Source organism: Carassius gibelio, chromosome B11 (assembly GCF_023724105.1).
Source record: "Carassius gibelio isolate Cgi1373 ecotype wild population from Czech Republic chromosome B11, carGib1.2-hapl.c, whole genome shotgun sequence".
NCBI lineage: Eukaryota > Metazoa > Chordata > Actinopteri > Cypriniformes > Cyprinidae > Carassius > Carassius gibelio.
Window position 1 is genome coordinate 18,845,341 of NC_068406.1, and position 19,734 is coordinate 18,865,074.

General features: G+C 35.2%; 1 protein-coding gene across 15 annotated transcripts in view; it reads right to left on the reverse strand.

The window, feature by feature from the left end:
- cadpsa (Ca2+-dependent activator protein for secretion a) overlaps positions 1 to 19,734 on the reverse strand; it is a 94,224-nt gene that overhangs the window by 20,127 nt on the left and 54,363 nt on the right. For 3 of the 15 annotated variants that reach the window (XM_052569139.1, XM_052569140.1, XM_052569152.1), the window contains 11 exons: positions 18,695 to 18,831; positions 18,383 to 18,570; positions 14,085 to 14,186; positions 13,754 to 13,817; positions 13,281 to 13,404; positions 10,958 to 11,026; positions 7,525 to 7,631; positions 7,213 to 7,242; positions 4,579 to 4,735; positions 2,283 to 2,424; positions 1,442 to 1,594 (listed from right to left, as the gene is read on the reverse strand). In XM_052569139.1, coding sequence (XP_052425099.1) covers positions 1,442 to 1,594; positions 2,283 to 2,424; positions 4,579 to 4,735; positions 7,213 to 7,242; positions 7,525 to 7,631; positions 10,958 to 11,026; positions 13,281 to 13,404; positions 13,754 to 13,817; positions 14,085 to 14,186; positions 18,383 to 18,570; positions 18,695 to 18,831 — 1,273 coding nt within the window. Of the gene's footprint in view, positions 1 to 1,441; positions 1,595 to 2,282; positions 2,425 to 4,578; positions 4,736 to 7,212; positions 7,243 to 7,524; positions 7,632 to 9,939; positions 9,973 to 10,957; positions 11,027 to 13,280; positions 13,405 to 13,753; positions 13,818 to 14,084; positions 14,187 to 18,382; positions 18,571 to 18,694; positions 18,832 to 19,734 lie in introns of all 15 variants that reach the window. The other 12 variants (XM_052569144.1, XM_052569153.1, XM_052569141.1 and 9 more) reach the window with 8 other exon arrangements.

The window sequence follows — 19,734 nt, forward strand, 5'->3', positions numbered from 1 at the left end:
TTAGCAGTGTTAAACCTCTTCAGACTTAAGAAGAGTCTAACCAACATTTAACAAAAAAAAGTTCCCTTCTATTTTTTGTGATTCTGTTTGGTCCCGTTAGTCCAGAAGTATGACACACTTCAGCTTTAATATTTAGCTAGCAAAACATATGTATTTTATAGTGTGTTATTTGTATCTTCCAACCCTTCAACATGCACAGGGCTTTTTGGGTTAAAATTGTCAAGGGGTCGTTTTCATAATGTGGCCTTAGCCTGAAACATAACATAACTGAAATGTATAAACACTAATTTCTACAAATGTTAAATAATTTAAGCTTAAGTATGACATGGCAAGACAGATACTAAAATTTTGTGGTGGTGTTGACAATTTTTGGCAAACTTTGGTGTTTATCCACCATTACACCTTAGAGATGGGATATTTACACCGAGTCTCACTCAGCATGCATAATTATGTATGTGTGTGCATGCGTAATTCTTTTTCCAACACATGCTGTGCATAAGGCATTTCACTCTCATCTGGAAAGTGGTAATACGCTAAGGTTTGGAGTATCGGTTTTTAATTATCATGTCTAAATATAAGCTAAAATTCCCTTGGCGCACCTCTGTCACAACTCCCTAAATCACAAATTTTCAATTCATAGGCAATATTTATGTAGAAAATTTCCACACATGTAAAGAAAGTAGCTGATTCTGCATGTACAGTTTTAAGAACTATTTGGAAGTTAGATTTTATTACTGCTGTGATGTTATCGTCATGTCAGTCAAGATGAAATGCTTCATTACTACTTTACTTCATTTTGTTTTTATGTGCATACTTTAAAATGTGAACCTTGTCAAGCTACAAGCTACTCAAACTTTAATTAAGATGCTCTGAAGTATGCCTTTTTTAAACTGTTTGTTACACAAGCTGTTAAAAAAGAAGCTAACTTCACTGACATAATATTGATTTTAAACCCAACCCAAAAGAAAGCACAACAGAATCTCCAAATTTTAAATATATAACACACTATCATCCAATAAGAAAATATTTATCATATTTACCAAAAAAAAATTCTGGCCTCTTGCACAGCATCTGTTTATCTAAAGCAGAATGTCAAAGCATCTGTTTGTGTTTATTGCCCTTTATGTGCATTATGACACATGACAATGATCCTAAACATTGTAAATCAATAACAGATTGTGTTAAGCTGTAAAAGAAAACTATATATTTAATTTTGATGATATATTTAATATAAATATATATATGTATATAATGTAAAATATTATGATGTTCCATAATATCATTTTGGACATTCTGAAGTCCTTAACTTCAAAGACATTCCAAATAAAAACCTACAATTGATCTGGTGTGAATTCGAATTTGATTTCAGTATAAAATAAAGACAATATGTTCATGCTAAGGCCACGCATGCATGTATTAGAATCCAGAACTCAGTACACACTCAGTATCTGATAAACCCGGTATCCAGTTGGGGGTGGAAAAGCTAGGCATTTGCATTGGAGGCAGATTAACTGACATTGGTAGATTTGGTACTTTAGGCATTTGAAGATTCACATTTGGTAGGCTGACACTGGGCAGATTACTTGTTAAACTCCTGTGGAAAAGGAAAAAAAAACAAAAACAGAAAAAAGAATGCAGTGATGTAGATGCACAGAAAAAAGTGTGGGTGATACTAAAACAGCATTATGTACAGTATGTTTAGAGCACAAGATGAAGAATTAATTCAGAGATATGATGGTGTTATAGAGATGAGAAGTGCACATGAGAAGGAGTGAATCACATCATCACCACTTTGGCTCTGGGTTTTACGAGAAAACAGACTTTTGTTTCTGCTGAAGTGCAGATTGTTGATTCAATTAGCATTAACATTCTTACAGTCACACACTTTGTCTTCCAGTATGTTGCTTTGTTGAGTGATTCCAAGTTATTCTGATAACTGGTATATTTGGGAATCATGTAAGATTGTTTTTCAAGTTCAAAAGCAGGGCTGGTTTGGACTGTAAGAAAATTAGGGCTAGTTAAAAAAGAAAAACAAAACTTCAATCTTGAAAATAATTACTTGTAAGCTGTTAAAAACAAACGTGCTTACCAGGAACCAGGAAAACAAAAAGACAAAAAACACATTGTGAAACCTTTTGCAGACTGTTGGTATTAATTTAGCTGTTTTTGCAAACAAGAAGACTGTGGAAGGCCATTTTTATTTTTAAAACTGTACTGAATTAACATCTTAAATACATCTTAAATCATAATAAAAGTTTAAAATTAAAAAGTGTTTTGCTTACTTGACGGGTTCCCAAGACTCTCGTTCAAATCCTCTGTGTATGGACTGAGCTATGGATGACTCCATTAGATCCACATACCTCACCACAAGAGGGGCAAACAGGTCTTGCAGGTGCTTATGAAACTTCCCATTACACAGATTATCTGAAACAGCGAAAATGAAAAGTGGGAAAGAGAGAAAGAACAGAATGAATGATTCCTGACATCTAGTAGTAACAGCAGAAAATGTGAGACTAAGCAAATCTGAAAAATTATGGTGGCAAAAGATTTAAGTGTTATTTGCACTTTCAGCAGGATACATGCTGTAGTAAGGCCTGACAATTTTTGTTAATTTCAGGAGATCAAACTTAATATTTATGAGTGATTTTTGATTTATTTATATTGGTTGCAATTTTCGCAACACTTTTGGGACATGTCTAGCTGCTCGATTGGATCATGAAAAAAAATAAAAATAAAAATAAAAACAGTAGTAGTAAACACAAAAAAGTAAACACAAAAATAAAATAAAATAAAATAAAATAAAATAAAATAACAAAAAAAGTCCCAAGTAGTAAGTGGGAAACTTTCTAATAATAAAAAAAATATATATATTTGGGATCCAGTGACACTTGGTGGACATAAGCATTTTTTTTTTTGCATGTATTAGCATTTTTAGCATGTAGTAGTCATAGCATCTCTATTTCTGTCACTTCGCTCTCTCACTATCTCTCTTGTTGTACTCAAGGTCGATCATTCGCAGTAGGTGCCATGTTTGTTTGCTTCCCTGATTGCTCTGTTCCAATTAGCCACTTGAGCGGCGGTGGTTGTACACTTGGCTGTGTTTGTCCGCGAGCAAGTGGCTGGGGCAGTGGGGTCTCCCAGGCTCCTCTGTTTTAGACCTCATTAGCAGCATGAATAGCTTCTGCTTTAGCGCCTGCCTGGTGTTAAGGCTGTTTCATGCCTAACTCAATGCTAAAGGCACAGGACGATACTGACCTTCCATGCTGAATGTCCTGTTCCACAGATGTAGTGCACGCTGTAGGCTGTCAGTCGATGGTGTTTGCTTATGTTTGTGTTTATGCGAGTGTGCTTGTGTGTGAGGAGCCCAGAGGGAGGTGATATGTGTCTCTGTGTTGGAGCAAGGAGTAATATGTTTGTGGGTTTATGGGAAACTAGACGTGCTAGATTGTGATAACTTTAGACAAAATTTAATTTATTTGAAAAGTTTGCAGTTGTGGTTTTTTAAAGTATCATATTTATTGCATTAGGCTTTTATGGCTCATTTATGATATATTGAGAATATGGAACTAACACTCAAAGAAGAAGGAAAAAACTCTCAAAAATATGCAATTTGGAGATGATTTAAGAAAAAATGATCAGTAAGTGTTCCTCTTGAAATATTACTAACAATGTAAATATCTTACATTTATGTTATAAAATCAGCAAAGTTTGTGAGGCAAAAAGACACATGACATGAAGTCAGATGTTTTCAGAATTATACTAAAAGGCTTTTTCCTTGATAAAAATACAAATACAAACAAAAAGCAAGTTAGCAAACAAATAAACACCAAGCATGTGAATGTAAGGGATTTTTTTTTTTTTTTTTTTTTTATAAAATACTATTTAGCTATACTTTATAAAGGAAAAGGCTGTTAAATTATTTTATACACATTAGACAGTCTTGCTTTCTCAAGCTCTAGCTCTCCCAGAAGAAAAAGCAATCCAATATCAAGAATAGGTTACCAGACAACAACCTGTCAAGCTGTGCAAAGAATGCCACTAGGATAATTATTCAACTCCAGCCCATGGCAGTGTGGCTTTAGCACCATGGACAGCACCCCATTGACTTCAGTTCATTAGGGACGTGATAAGGCCTTGAGCAAACTCTTTACATTCAATGTGTTGGTACGACCCCCTGCAGGGTTCACTATTTGGCCCTTAATGCTTCTATATTGTCTCTTAAATCTCTGTTTTGTTGCAATTTGTAACCTATTGCAGGCATGCAACATCACAAATATGCAATTATAGACTGTAGATATGACAATTTCTTTTTTAATTAATTTCATCTATCCGTTTATGATGACCGTTATTATTATTCTCTCTCTCTCTCTCTCTCTCTCTGTCTCTCTCTCTCTCTCACTCCCCCCATCTATGTATATTAATTAAAATAAATTCATGAACATTAGAAAAAATGTTTCTAGCAGTATATGAGACACATATGGTGTCATTAGAAATGACCTTGTATTTAAACTACAATATTAATTTACTAAGGCATAAAATATATGGCCCTGTCCAGAAAAGAGCATTGCAAATACTCACAGTCAATGCGTAGATAGTCATTGAGCAGCTGAAAGAGAGGGAAGCTGTCCCAGCTGTCTGGTGGTTGGACCTCCAGTGCCGCATCCATGTCCACAGCATATAGAGACAGAAAGGTCTCAGCATGTTCAACCATCAGGTCTGACCACCAAGCAAATGCCTGCAGCAAGCGAAAGAGAAACAGAGGCAACACGAGAAAAAGGGGGAAATGAAAGCAAAAATAAAATTAGCCTTGTAAAATAAAGGCATACACTCAAGTTTAGTATGTAAGGCCATGACAGTCCACAGATCTATACAAATTACACTGAAACCATTTAGAAATTTATGCAATACTTTCCAGTACTATAATTTTTCATCTTTGTGACTGTGGAGTGTCATGAGCTAATCTCATGCATTAAAACTCTCATGCTACTCCCTCTTCTAAAAAGCATAGCTAATGCCTAATTCACATACATTGATTTATATTTAAAGTATATCCTTTATTTACTTTCCATTTTGCAGATGTGAAGTCCATGCATAGGAATTTAAGCCTTTGTAACAAACAAATTCCCAGCATGCAGCAGCAGCATTGATAAGCAGCACAATCTCAGTACTCAGTACATTATTTCTCTATTCGAAACAAAATCATTTTAAATACACTCCTAAACAAAAAAGTTCTTTATAGGTGTTGTTGGTTCCATGAAGCTCTTTAATATCCATGAAACATTTCCATTGCACAAAAGGTTCTTTATAATAAAATAAAAAAAGTTCAGAAAAGTTCTTGCATTTATGTCTTCTGTATATGAGATTCCTTTGATGCTGATCAAACTGTGCTGCTGTGTGCAACACATCTGGCCTGTAGATATTCATCAAGCATGTTAGACAAATGAAAAGTTGATGTGGATCATGGCTTCCTCTCCTTTAAAAAGGCATGCTGTTGTCACCAACCACTCAAACTCATTTTCATACCAGTATTTTTGAGATCAGTTTGTTTTCACCCAGATAAGTGCATTTGTTACACAGTTTTATATTTGTAGACAGAGCTGGTAAGTGAAGCTAGCAGACCAAACCAAGCTGAAAGACACAAAACAGAGGAGAGTTTGGAGATTATTGGGGTTGTGCAAGGGTGAAAATGAGACCAGTCTCATTTTCATTGAGGTTTTTGGGGGTGTCTGCTTCCACAGGTGAAGCACTGTCCCCTTGTGCTTGTGGAAACAAGCAACTTGCTCAATGCTCCACAGCGATAGCTGACCAGGGGAAGGATGGGGTGTCCAGGCAGAGATGGGGAGGACGAAATTAGTGGGGGAAAAGTGGAAATCCCTCCATCCATGGTGCAGGGGCTGCAACATGCACATGGACGGGGACTCTTATGGTCTACATACCTCTTTACCCTGTCCAGCGTTTTCCAGCCAACAAACAAGTCATGAAAAACAGTGAGAGTTACGTGAGATTTTCTTCGCTCTGTGTTTTGGTTTGAGTACTTGATTATCACAAATTCTTCAGCATTAAAGGGCTTTAAATCGCAAATGGAAAACAATGTTAAAACAGTTAAGAATGATTGACGGTGATCTTGATCAAAAGGAAGCAAACAAACACAAAAAATATTGTTTAATAATTAAATAATTATTGTGCTTAAGACCGTTTGGTACATTTGTAAATATTATAGGATTATAGATTATGCAATTGACACTGATGGCGTTAGAAATACATTATATATATGTATGTCCATCAATTTACCAGATTTATTCCATTATTTTGTGCATGTGCATGATGCACATTTACATTTGAACATGCAATTTTAGGGGCATGATAAATGACTGGACTATGTAAAATACCATAAACAATCCCATGCACTTCAGTAGACATATTTTAATTTAAAATGGTTTTATGTGCTTAAAGAGATAAGCCACCCAAAAATGAATAATTCTGGTGAGTAAAGTATGACTATGTTGTTCCAAACCGGTAGCTATTTCTTTAGGCAGATATTTTGAATAATCTTTTTGTTTATATAATTAGACTCAGTTTGGTCCCAACCAACATTGGAACCCAGTGATTTTCATTGTATGGACTACAAACAAACAAACAGACAAAATATCCTCTTTGTGTTCTTAATGAATTTTGGGTGAACTATTCCTTTAATGGTTTAACAAACCTGGCACTAGAGGTGTAAATGGAATTTACAAAACAAAACAAAAGAGCAGAGTAACAAGACTTGATATAAACTGAAATGTAGATGAACAACTAGTAATTTTGTCCATTGACTATAATGCCTTCAAACTGGAATGTACTCAGTCAATGTGACAGTAATTTCAGTTCAGTTTATTCTATCTATCTATCTATCTATCTATCTATCTATCTATCTATCTATCTATCTATCTATCTATCTATCTATCTATCTATCTATCTATCTATCTATCTATCGATCTATCTATCTATCTAGTTCTATCTAGTTCTGAATGTAACTTTTTAACTAACTTAGAATGAGCTGAACTGAAATTATATAAATCCACCCTGCAGATGCATGACTCCTGATTTGCTATGCCCATGTAAAGCCTCTTCCAGGGCAGGCCAGATCATGAGACATGGCATGCAACAGCAGGGTATGCCACCGATGAAAGCAAAAAATAAAAATAAAGTAAAAAATAAACAATACTGTACCGCCTGACCTCCCATACTTGGGTGTGTAGCCTGCGGAGCACATAATTTAAAAACACAAAAAAACACACATATATTCTCCAGTTGTCTGTGAGATGATGACGGCTGCTCTAATGGGGAATGTTACCTAAACAGTGCTAGCAGCCATTGAGGACCCCATTTTTTGTTTATTATTATTACAGAAAACATTTTAAGTTGCTCTGAGGTCTAATTATTGAATCTGCATTGTTTGTTTTCATAATTATGCCCCTGGCATACTTCTTTCCATCCTTGTATATTTAAGCATGTCTACCATGTAATGTCTGGCACACTCACCTCTGCATGATGTTCTTCATTCTGCTGGAGCACTTCTATGACCAGCTCCGCCAGACGGAGCGTGTCCTCAAGCTTTTTGGCAGGTGTGACTAAGCGCCCTACATTTTCTGAGGCACAAAGGTACAACAGTTGATAGAGACATACAAATACTTGCACAAAAAACACTGGATATTCCTCAGCCCATCTGATGCCTAAAGTAAACTGCATTTCATTTCATGTAATTTTAAACTTAATATGTACTGTCTGCAAACCAAAAAAAAACATTGTTTTAACAGTGAATTAAATAGAATTTAATTTAAATCATTTTCCGAGGACTCACTTCATGAGCATATCTGCTATGACAATTAAGATGACAATTAAAATTAGAGAGTAGATAAAAGATGGGTAAAGAATTGTCTAAATTTTCCTCTGAATTTGACTTGAACCACAAATTAGCTGCTGCATATATCAACTCCGCTGTCTTAGTTAACGGCTTAGCATAATCTTGACACTCTGTCAACACTCAGCTCTGTAGACACGAACCATAATGAGTCAATAAAGAGCAATGCAAGTATAATGAGTCAAACCAAGGAACTGAGGAAATAGAATGGATAAAAACCACAACAAATATGTTATAGTCATCATGCATAACGTTCAGCACATGCAGGAATTCATGTCATCTCATTTCCTACCTCTTTCTGTCAATACAAGCTGGCAGCACCTCTCTCTTAAACATGTCATACTTCAATGTACCCTTCATTGTCTATCTCATCTGTCATTATATGACACGGAGAACGACAGGAGTTCGTTTTAAATATAAGAATATGAGATTAAAGAAATCATATACCAGTTTACAGTGGACTTTTGTGAAAATGGAAATATGTTCAATGGTCTTTAGTATGATGAATACACACAATATAAGGCAAATTGTTTATTGCTGTTGGTTAAGAATGGGATTGCAAAGTAAAAAGACATTTATGAGACCATGGTGTATGGATACATGTTTTATACTGTAGCTCATAATGCTTCAATATTGGCTGAGTTTCTATGTGATGATTTAGACAACCTAACTGATTTTTGTTTGTGTAGCTGCTGTTGGTTTGCAACAAAGATTTGTTTGCGTTGTCAGTTTTTGAGATCTTTCAGCATTGTCTTTTTTTGACTGTGGTAAATGTGACACTTTGATGGAGGAACACAAAGACAGAGGAACTAGGAAGTGAAGTCATTTTTCTGTGTGACAAATGTCAAAACAATTAACATTATGAAGAGTCACACCCCCCTCTCAGTCAACAGTGCTTTCATCACTAAACACAAAGCACACGCCCCTTAAAAGTGAATTAACCCTCTGAACTTTCCTCTAATTGTATCTCAGTCATCTTCAGCTCCTTCAGTAGGACTGAAGACGTTCACAAAATATAATATTTGTGTCCTTTAAAGGGTTACTGTCCACGAAATATCATGTACTTGAGCAAAATCATGTATTTCAGTTGTGAGGAACAGAATGTGGATTATATTATAAAAGCGTCCAAAAAGATTTCTCTAACGAACTGAGGGTTTCTAAACCAATCTATGACACACTGTAGTTTGTAGATTAACTAAATGTATTTTTCTGATACTTTTGTTAAGGTTTCCGAAAACACGTCACTATATTTACCCTAATGGAAAATCAGCAATATGATATGAACTGAAAAAATAAATAAAAATTAACAGTGCATCAGTATTGCTATTTGTAAGCATTAGTCTTAAGTAATATATAAACAAGCAATGAACTCTTTTACAACATTTATTAATCTTGGTTAATGCTAATTGATAGACACACATTTAACATTTAATGTTTTGAAACAATCATGTTATAAAATAACCTTAGTAAATGTTCTGTGACCAACCATGGATAATGAAATGTGTCTTGTGTAATAGTATATATTTATATACATATATTTTTTATTTATAATAAATGTAATAATCTAACCTAGATTAATAAATGCTGTAATAAAAAAATAAAAAAAGGTATTCATTGCAAGTTAATGATATCGAATGCATTAAATAATGTTTAAGAATTGAATCTTATAGTAAAGTCTTTAATTACAGTTTAATTACACACTTGGTTCAGAGAGTATATTATTATTTATTTATTTAGATTTTTGGAAGTTTAAGCATTAAAGAAATACTCACTCTGCATGTTCCATAGACTGGTATTGCATTTATAAAGCACTTACCAACTCATGGAAAATGCATCTACATTAAGATGCAATGTTTAGGAGAGTGCAAAGTGTAAGATAAATTTTCATAACGTTGTCCCAACATTCCCATGGTGCCCTTTACCCATCTGCTTAGCTTGCCATGTGAATGCTGTGAGCTGGTTATGTTTCGAGCTCAGGGGAGGGTGAGGGGCTGTTTTAAAATGAATTTAACAGTAAGTCAGACAAAAGATGTCACCTGCATCCTTCTGATCCCTCTGAGATTTCTCTACTAAAAAGAAAGAAAGAGAAAAAGAAAGAAAGAGGGAAGGGAGAAAGAAGGGGAAAGAGAACAGAGAGAAGGGATAAGCTTTCAATTTTTTTTTTTTTTTTTCAGATGTGAGATCTGATTGGGAAGTAGAAAGAGAAGGATAGAAAAAGAAAGAAAGAGGTGTTCAAGGACAGGGCTGTCTAACAGTGAAAGACCCGTGGTCCACTCTATCATTCCATGAGAGACTGTGTGAAAGAAACTCTACCAGAGTGGTTGTTTTAGACTGGAAAACAAACCTTTTTTTAAACAGGGGTGTAAAATATAGGATAAGTACTTCAGTAAAGCAGAAATTCCTGTATAGTAATAAACTACAATTACTTAAGTATTTTACACCCCTGCTTTTAGACCTGAAACCAAGTTTGACCCAAGACACAAACAATAATCCAGATCACAGACAGAATAAGAGTGAAGACGTACAGTGATAAACTGCTGGAGTGAATTACAGACAAAAAAAAAAAAAAAAGGATTAGAAGCACAATGTCTCTGAAAACAGCTTTAGAATCCCTGTTTTGTTCCTTTGTTGGGAGATAATGTCAATTATTTTTGTTTACTCTGTACCTGACCAATATTGTGAACCTGGGACACATCGATAAATGGACAAAGGTGTTGGAGGGGTGACTTACAAAAAAGCAAAGTAAAAATGCATTCAAGTCACAGACAGAAAGAATAAGCAGAAAACAGAAAGAACAGCTGCCACACTGACTCAGCTGGATGGGATGGTCTGATCAAAGCGACAGGAAGACCTGTGGCTGAATCACTCAACCTAAGATGCAAGTGACAAATTCAAAGAAAAAGGCAAGCAGAAATGCAAGCAAGAGAAGAGGATGGTGCCGGTCAGGGCATGAGGGAAAAACTGTTTGTGAAAGTGCTCGAGAACGAAAGAACGAGAGAAAAAAAGAGGGGTGGCGGAAGTGATGGAGTGGCTCCAGATGAGCAGGGTACTCACGAATGGTTAAATCCATCACTTGTGACGCCAAACAGAAGACAGGATGCTCATACATTTCTCTCTTTTTCCCTATAAAAGAGGATCGGGGCATGCAAGAGCAAGGGGTCAGAGGAGAAAGAGAGAGAAAGAAGCACAATGGCTGCATGTGCAATAAGGAGCTTTTGACCAAATTTAGTGGCATGGAAAGTTGCCTGGAAGGGTTTTGATATGATCTGTAGGTCAATATGCATGAAGACTTAAAACTCTTTAAACTCCCTCAAATCAAGTCTTCAACATACTATTGGGTCCCACTTAATGCTAGGTGGCCTTAACAACTATGTGCTTACAGTGCATTTAAATTAATAATTTGATACAATGCACTTATTGTGTCCCTAACCTTATCAGTATCCCACCTCAATAGCAGCAAAAGTCATCTGCAAAACAATATGAACACAATAAATACATTGTACTTATTTTCTGGTGTAAGTTTATATTAGTTAAGACCACTTAATATATGTGGGGCTTATTATTGTAACAATTTGTCACTATTGTTTATTTGGAAGGAAGGTCATACATTTTTTTATCTAGATTTAGATTACCCGTCAAAAGTTGGAAACATTAAAATATTATATGTTTTTGAAATAAGTTGCTTCTCCTTGCTCCTTAATTATAAATAATGGTTCTAATAATGATCTGCTCAATTATTATTAATGGATCTTATTGTTTTCAGTTTTGAAAACTTTTTTTTTCCTGCTCAATATTTTTGTGAAAACCATGATATTTGTTTATGATTTTTCATTAAATGTTCAAATGAACAGAAATTACTTGAAATAGAAATATTTTGTAACTTTTAAACAGGTTTATGTTACCTTACAAAAGTATTAATTTTTTTTTTTTTTTTTAAGATACTTGTTCTTGTTTCAAAAACATTTATTCCAAACCTTTGATGGATAGTGCATGAACTATTTTGTGATGACAAAATATTGCACTGGACTTTTTTTATAATAATATGTTTTGCAAATACTTTTGGTTTAGTCACTTTAGACTTTGAGTTTAGCTACTCTTTTGATTTCCACCATTAGCCTTGCTTTTAATCCAGCTGAGCGTCTTATTCTCTGGAAAGACTTGTGAGTGTATTGCAAGCTATTGGTTAGTTTGGGTTAGTACAAAAGTTTCACATTCAGTTTAGTGGTCAGCAATAAAAAGGGAACAACATCGACATCATTTGACAAACAGATACTAAGGGCTTCTCCTTCAGTATCTGCAGTGCCCAGTCATATTTCTTCATGAACATGGACAGTCATTGAAAATGATTTAGAAAAAAAAACAAACAAAAAAAAAAACATCCCAGACAAAATAAAAACACTTGTCCTGTAAGCATGGCTATTATTTGACATCAAACACCACCCGTGTGTAAGCCACAGTTTAGCTGTCCATGTCTATGAAAGAAACCGTCTCACTTGCAACACACAAATGTGTTGCTTGAGTGGGCAATCCAGCTTTGCACTGTATATTGGCTTCTCAAACTGGCTCAACAAGAGAGGGCTCCAAATAAGAAGAAAAGCCAATAAACAAGAGGAAAGCGCAGAGACAGGGAGCAGAGAGAGATAAAGAGATAGAAGGAGAAAGAAAGAAAGAAAGAGGAAAAAAGACACAGAGAAAGCTAGTAAAAAAGGCAGCAATTCTGCAATAAACATATGAAGCGGGGGGGGGGGGCTGGAAAGGTGATGAAGAGCTGGAAAGGAAAAGTGTATTTGTTGCTGTACAGTACTCCTAGTCTTTAAAGCTAAACCACAGGAAGGATGCAACCATCTACAGAGGACAGCAAGAAACCACTGAGCAGAACAATATGGCACTGAGGCCAGGGTTTGAGAGGGAGAACTGAATGCATTTTTACTCTTTAATCAGCTAGATAGAGCTAAAACAAACCTGGACCAGCAGACCTATTAAAAAACATTATTATTATTGTAATTCATATTATTCATATTATTCATATTCATATTCATAGTATTATTATTATTATAAATACATCAAATACATATATAAAATTACTATTTGGGTATTACAGGGAAATTATATTGTGTCTTAGAAGACTATTAGAGATAAGACAACATAAAAATTCATTACACACACCAATAGTTAATTATTGCTCCATTGTACTCATTCCTTTTATGAAAAAATAATTCAACAATGGCATTTCAGCATTGCCTCCACGAAATAAAGGTTAGTTGAGCATCACTGTTGTTAAGCACTGTTTCTAAGAGAGGAATATGTCAAGTGCTATATTACTGATAACAGAGCAGAGCGGAGAAGAAACTGCGAAACTGGTTTATGTGCTTCCTACCTTCCACCTTGGCATATTCTGAGAGACGCTGGTAGTTCACTAAAGCTGCCTGCTCCAGACATTTACGGATCACTGTCTTCACATCATCTTGAGGTACGGGTGTCACAATGTCCTTCATTAAGACCTGCAAAACCCAATTAGAATTTAGATGCAGATTTACCTTAGCTTGTTAGCTTGTAGGTCTTTTTTTCTTTGTGTCATAGCTTTTTCAATACACACACACACACACAGACACATATATATATTCATTTATTACATATCTTATGTTACATACCAAGTTATCTGACATTATCAAGATGTATTTGTTAATGTACACAGTTTAAACCTCAGTTCTTGTCATATTTTATTACCATTTTCTAAACTATAGCGAATAAACTGTGATAATGTGAGAAATGTTGAAGGTGTCTGAATAAATTTAGATTTGACTGTATATCATAAAAAAAAAAAAAAGAAAGTGTGTGGGAAAATAGTACCCTCTCAAGCAGTGACAGCGTAGCTTTTAAGGCTCCTTCTGGGCGTCCAAATGGAAAGCAATACCTTTAGAGATCAAATTTTTTGTTTTAGAAGAAATTAATTTTTTTTGAAAACATTGAGACATTATACATTCCCATTTAAATTTGTTAGATAAAAAAATATCCAGTTTCATCACTATATCCAGTCATCACATAATTAGTGTCATGCAACATTTACATATACTTTGCATTTAGCAGTTTCACACTATATATATATATATATACACCACATATTCCATTATTATCCCTAGCTGTTAATAAGGTGGTGTTGTGTAAACTACCAGTGATGTACCTGAAATGTGTGATCTGGTTTTCGAGCAGTACACGAAGTCGCTCTTTGATCTCCTCGAACCGTTCCTTCTCTTCTACTGTGACGGTACCAATTCCATCAGGCCTGAGGCGAAACACACACAAGTGAATGCAACTGCTTGTCTCATTAAGGTAACAAGGGTCACAGATACAAACACAGGGTCCCAAAACAGGCAAGACACATGAGTATTATACAAGCACTATAAATCATTTTCTATCCATCCTCTTTAAAAGGTACGTGTTAATGAGAGATTCAGACAAACTTTTTAATTAACCACATCCATTATTAAAGAGAAAGAGAAAAGAAAGTGAGAATATGACACTACTTTTATCATCTGAAAGAGCCCCAGCTCTTTATTTAAGTGTGTTTACATATGCATACATCTTCATATATGCAAATGCTCTGTGGTGTATTCACTTTTGCAAGTATTTGTGAGCAAAAACCTCATGTAAATTAAGTCATAGTTATTGCTACTTGCCTGGTGCAATTAATGTGACATTTCTGTCGACCACAGAAAAAAAAAAGATTTAAGAGATATTTGCATAAATGTTCTAGTGATGTCTGCACAGACTCTTTCAGCAATTCTGTATGTGCAACTGTGCTGTGCTTTGTGTGTGTGTCATCCCCTCCTCAGGCAATGCTTTTTGGAAGGACCTAAACCCCTGTCCGTGGTCAAATAAAGAGTCATCCGCAATACAAAGACACTACAAATTACCACAGCCCCCTGCTACTAGCACTGAGGAGTTCAACCTCTCACCATTTACACACTCACACGTTTCTTATTGTGACTCTATAACAGAAAGAGGGAGGCTGTGGGAACAGTTCACCTGTGGCACTCATAAGCTTATTAGCCAAATTACCATGATGCCTGATATAATTTCTTGTTTTGTAAAAACACACATATTTAAAATGCTTATTTTAAAATGCTGATATCTATGCAGCTGATGCTAAATTGTCAAACCTAACTGATTTTACCATCGTACTAGACATCTACACCTCTCACATATATCTCACATCTAGCTGACGTGTACAACAGCAGAAGCTTTTAAGGTATTTTTGTGAACAAGAAGGATTGCCAACCTCCCCCTGAAAACCCCCACCAAGCGATGGACCCCGTCTGGTGTGACAGTCGTGGTGGTCCCCCACCCTGAAATCCCTGCCCCTCCTCCTTTGCTTTTCCCTGCTGTCCTTCAGCGTGCACTGGGCTGACAAGGGGAGCGGACTGACGTGGAGCGTGTCATGTCTCCTGCTCCTCAAACCGCTGTCACGACGACCCGCGCCTCGACTGTCACATACACTCTGCTCACAGCCCTCCTTCCGTCTACCATGTCACAAACGATAAGGAGCCTGGCCCTTTAGTCACATTCTGCATAAGAGTGTGTGTGTTTGTGTTTTAAACTGCGTGCAGGTGACATACGTCGGCTGTGAGTGTGTTTCAGTTCTAGCAGTGTGTCACAACAAAACTGATGGTTAAAAGACAGACCAGCAGAAAAAAAAAAAAAAAAAAAAAAAAAAAAAAAAAAAATATATATATATATATATATATATATATATATATATATATATATATATATCTGTGTTCTTTCTGTGTGTCAGAAAAACTGAAGAAAAACAAAACACACAACAAAAAATTAAACAAAAACGATGCAAAACTAAAGAAAAACTAAACACACACACACAAAAAGAAAAACTGAAGAAAAACAAAACTTAAAACAATTTGTTTTACAAAAACAAAGCAAAACTAAAGAAAAACAAATCACACACACACACACAAAGAAAGAAAAACAAAACGCAACAAAATATTTCACAAGAAAAAAAAATAAACACTACTAAAAACTAAACAAAAACAAAGCAAAACTAATGAAAAACAAAACTGATAAAGCCAAAAAAACACACAAAAAAATAAATAAAAACAAAACTTAAAAACACACAAACCCTAAAACAAAACACACACACACATACACAGCCCCCCCTCCCACACATAAAACAAAACAACACACAAAAATGAAACAAAATTACAAAAACTAGATTCCATTGTCCCCTTGTTTTTTGGACACTGGACCATGTTAATATTACCAACTTTTTTTGCAACTGTACCATGCCATTTATGCCAGTTTACCTTTTATTAACACTACACGGCATCATGAATATTTATTATAGTGTGTTATGAGACTAATATGGTTATCCAGATATGGTATTGGCACAATATTATGATGTCAAACAACATTAGAGATCCACAGTCACTATCTGTAACACTTGTAGATTATTTGGCTTTAAATATGTATCAGTATACAAGTCCAATGCCAAGAGGTTCAGGTTGAGGGCCATGTCAGTTATAAAGAGTGTGGTTGGCTGGACGTGAGGTTTTGGCACAAATAGACAGGCTGGAGTGAGGCCTTGGACAGTTTGGAAAGAGAGATGGAGAGACAGAGCAATGACCTGTCATCCTGTCAGCCATGACCTTAAGGCACCATCCATAGTGTCTCTCATCTCTCTCTCTCTCTCTCTCTCTCTCTCTCTCTCTCTCTCTCTCTCTATCTCTCTCTTTACCCTGCATGTTTCTCACTGGTTCGACACATGTCTATCACTTTCTGTTTCCCTGCCTCACCCTCACTTTTCTCTCTCTTCCTCACACAGATACACATTCACACATAAAGTGGTGTCCAAACGTCTGAGACCAGACTGAAAATCGTAGTTTTCTTAGAAAAAAAATTCTAGGTGGTGATTCAATATTAAAACAACTCTGAAATTAAATAAAATAAATAATAGGCTGTATTAAAAAAAATCAAATCAAATCAAATCAAATACAACAGTACAAATATAAAAAAAGAAAAATATATGCATTTAATTAAAATATAATACCAAAAGGTCAGAATGTGTATAAAATTGCTACTTTGCACATTCACATATAATAAATAAGACTAAAATTACACAGAATGGAACGAGTAATTTCACACACAGAAGAAAGATGAAAATTAGCTTAATTGCTGTCTTTCCTAACATACATCCCCCAGTTTCATAGCTTAAGGGCAGGACGCTAATCCACACCAAAACGAGGGGGTTAACATTCTCACCTTCTGGGGCCTCTGAGCACCTGCGACTTAGACTCCCTTTTTCTCCAGACCTCCATGATTTTGTTCTCTTTTTTAGAGGGGGTCAAGGGCTCAGGAGGGGAGGGAAACAGAGAACTAAGCAGCTCGGTCTCTGACATGGGCCATTTTAGTAGCTCATTCAGTCTTTGGCTTCGTACCCCACACACACATTCACAAAGGTGCACATTCACAAAGGATATCAGAAGATGGTGTGAGGGTAAGTGAGAAATAAAAGAAGAAGAGAAATAATATAAATCATGCAAGTAAAGTAATAAGGAAAATAACCATGAGAATAAAATGATAGATTCAGACAAAAGTAAGATGAAAAGACTAACATCCAGAAATAAGAAATTTAAATATGACACAAGAATACAATAAACATATAGAGTGAGAAAGAAGTGAATACGGGTCAGGGTAGTCAAATTTATTTCTGTTTAGAAATTAATCACATAGTAAAGGGATCAGGACTTATCACTTAAAATGTTCAAGATGGTTTGTTAATTCATTCATACATTTTTTATTAAATCTTTGTTAATTAAATATTAATTCTTATTCTTAATTCATGAATTTTTTAATGGTTTAATTAATATGTAATAATTATGCACATTTAACTGCGTATTTTATTATAAATTACATACATTATACGTTATATGTTGTATGTATTATAAATAGATAATATGTATATCTCAAATAAATATACCTCTCCAAAATAGAAACTTTTCGAAAGAGTAGTTACAAAGTTTAAGGACTCCTGCAAACCAGTTAATGAGGTGACTTGAGCTTTTTGTAAAAGCAGTTAAACTACAGTTGGATTCTGGGAGAGAAGCATTATTATTTGTGACCAACCACAAAGCTTTCAGGAGAAATAATGGGGTTTCTATGAAACACAGGAGAACAAGTCCTTTGGCAGCCAAAAGAGAGTTTGTGCTCTTACTTTACCTCTGTTTCTGGCCATGTGTGGAAAGTGGATGTATGGAAAGATAAAAAGGCAGGACAGTGAAGAGGGATGGAGTGATTTTAGGATGAGGAGAAAAGACAGAACTTCAGGTGAGAGTAGGATGAATGACAAAGAGAAAACAAGAGAGATAAATGATTGGAGAATTAATGTGATGACAAATGAGAATGAAATGAAGTGGGTGTTAAAGAGACGGAGTGAGAAAGAGATAAAGAGTGTCAGATCAGCGGTACCTGTTGCCGTGCACATGGGAGGCACAGAAGGCGTAGCTGTAGTGCAGTAGTGTGGGGTCGATCATGGACCCTTTCTCTGCCCTCTCCAGCAGGTCGTTCAGGTAAGACAGGTGCCTGTGACACCCTCGCACTCCGTACCTGGCGCAGTACTCATCTAATACAAACACCTGACCTGGACTGAACCAACCCTGAGGAGCACAATCAGACACAAAAGTGCAGATTCAGTAAATGTGATTATGCATGATAATATAAATAGGACAGCTATGACTGGACAGCCCTAACTGAATAAAACTGAACTGAAAGCTGGGTTACCAAGCAGGAGTATGAATCGTTGAGCCTGTGATCCAGTGTCAACCGTTGAACTATCTCAAACAGCGAAGAGTGGTCAAAAATGCAGGGGTTAGCGGAGATGAACTCATCCATTCCATGTTTCTGTGCTCGGTCTGCATCTGTGTGTATGCGTGCATGTTAGCGTATGGCGATAGAGATACATAAAAAATACACATCTCATGAGCACACACTCTTCAGAGAAAGGTCTGTAATCTGAGTTAGATGTCAGCCTACAAAGTGTCACTGTCAACTTGCATTACTGTGTAAATTCAATCCAAGGTGCATTACAAGCAATGCTTAAAGTGCAAAACAAAAACAAAAGCAGATACTCATGTTAAATAAAATATGACCAATATATTTATTTACAGTCTATAACAATAATAATAATAATAATAACAATATCATACACTGCATGTGAATAGTTTTAAACAAAAAAAGATATATTTCGAGGCACATTTCAACAAAGAAATGTTTATATTAATTGTATTTAGTCAACAGCAACAAGAGAGAGAGAGAGAGAGAGAGAGGCACATTTAACACAAAGAAAAATCTATATAATAATCACAATTATTTATTATCATTATTATTATTTACATTTTTGACAACCCTAATCTGTAAAATAAATGAATAAATATGGACATTTAACACTAACCATTAACCCTAACCACAATGCAATAAAATCCAAAATTCTAAATACCTATAAAAATTATAACTATAATCTGTAAAGCACCTATAAAAACACCTGTAAAAAAAATACAAAATAAAAAAAAACTATATGGAAATAGTAAATTGTGTCCTATTTGTACATATTGTTTTGCAGTGTATAAAGGCGTTTATAAAGTATTTGATGTGGAGGAAAGTTACTGACCTACAGTGAGCGATAATGATAAAAAGTTATGTTTTTTATTAAGTTCAAGAGGTTTTGGCTTAGAATATTTTTTTTAAACTTCTAAGAATTTAGTCCCTGCATGTTTAATGACTTTTAATCTATAATATTATTCCTAAAGATTATGAAAAAAACT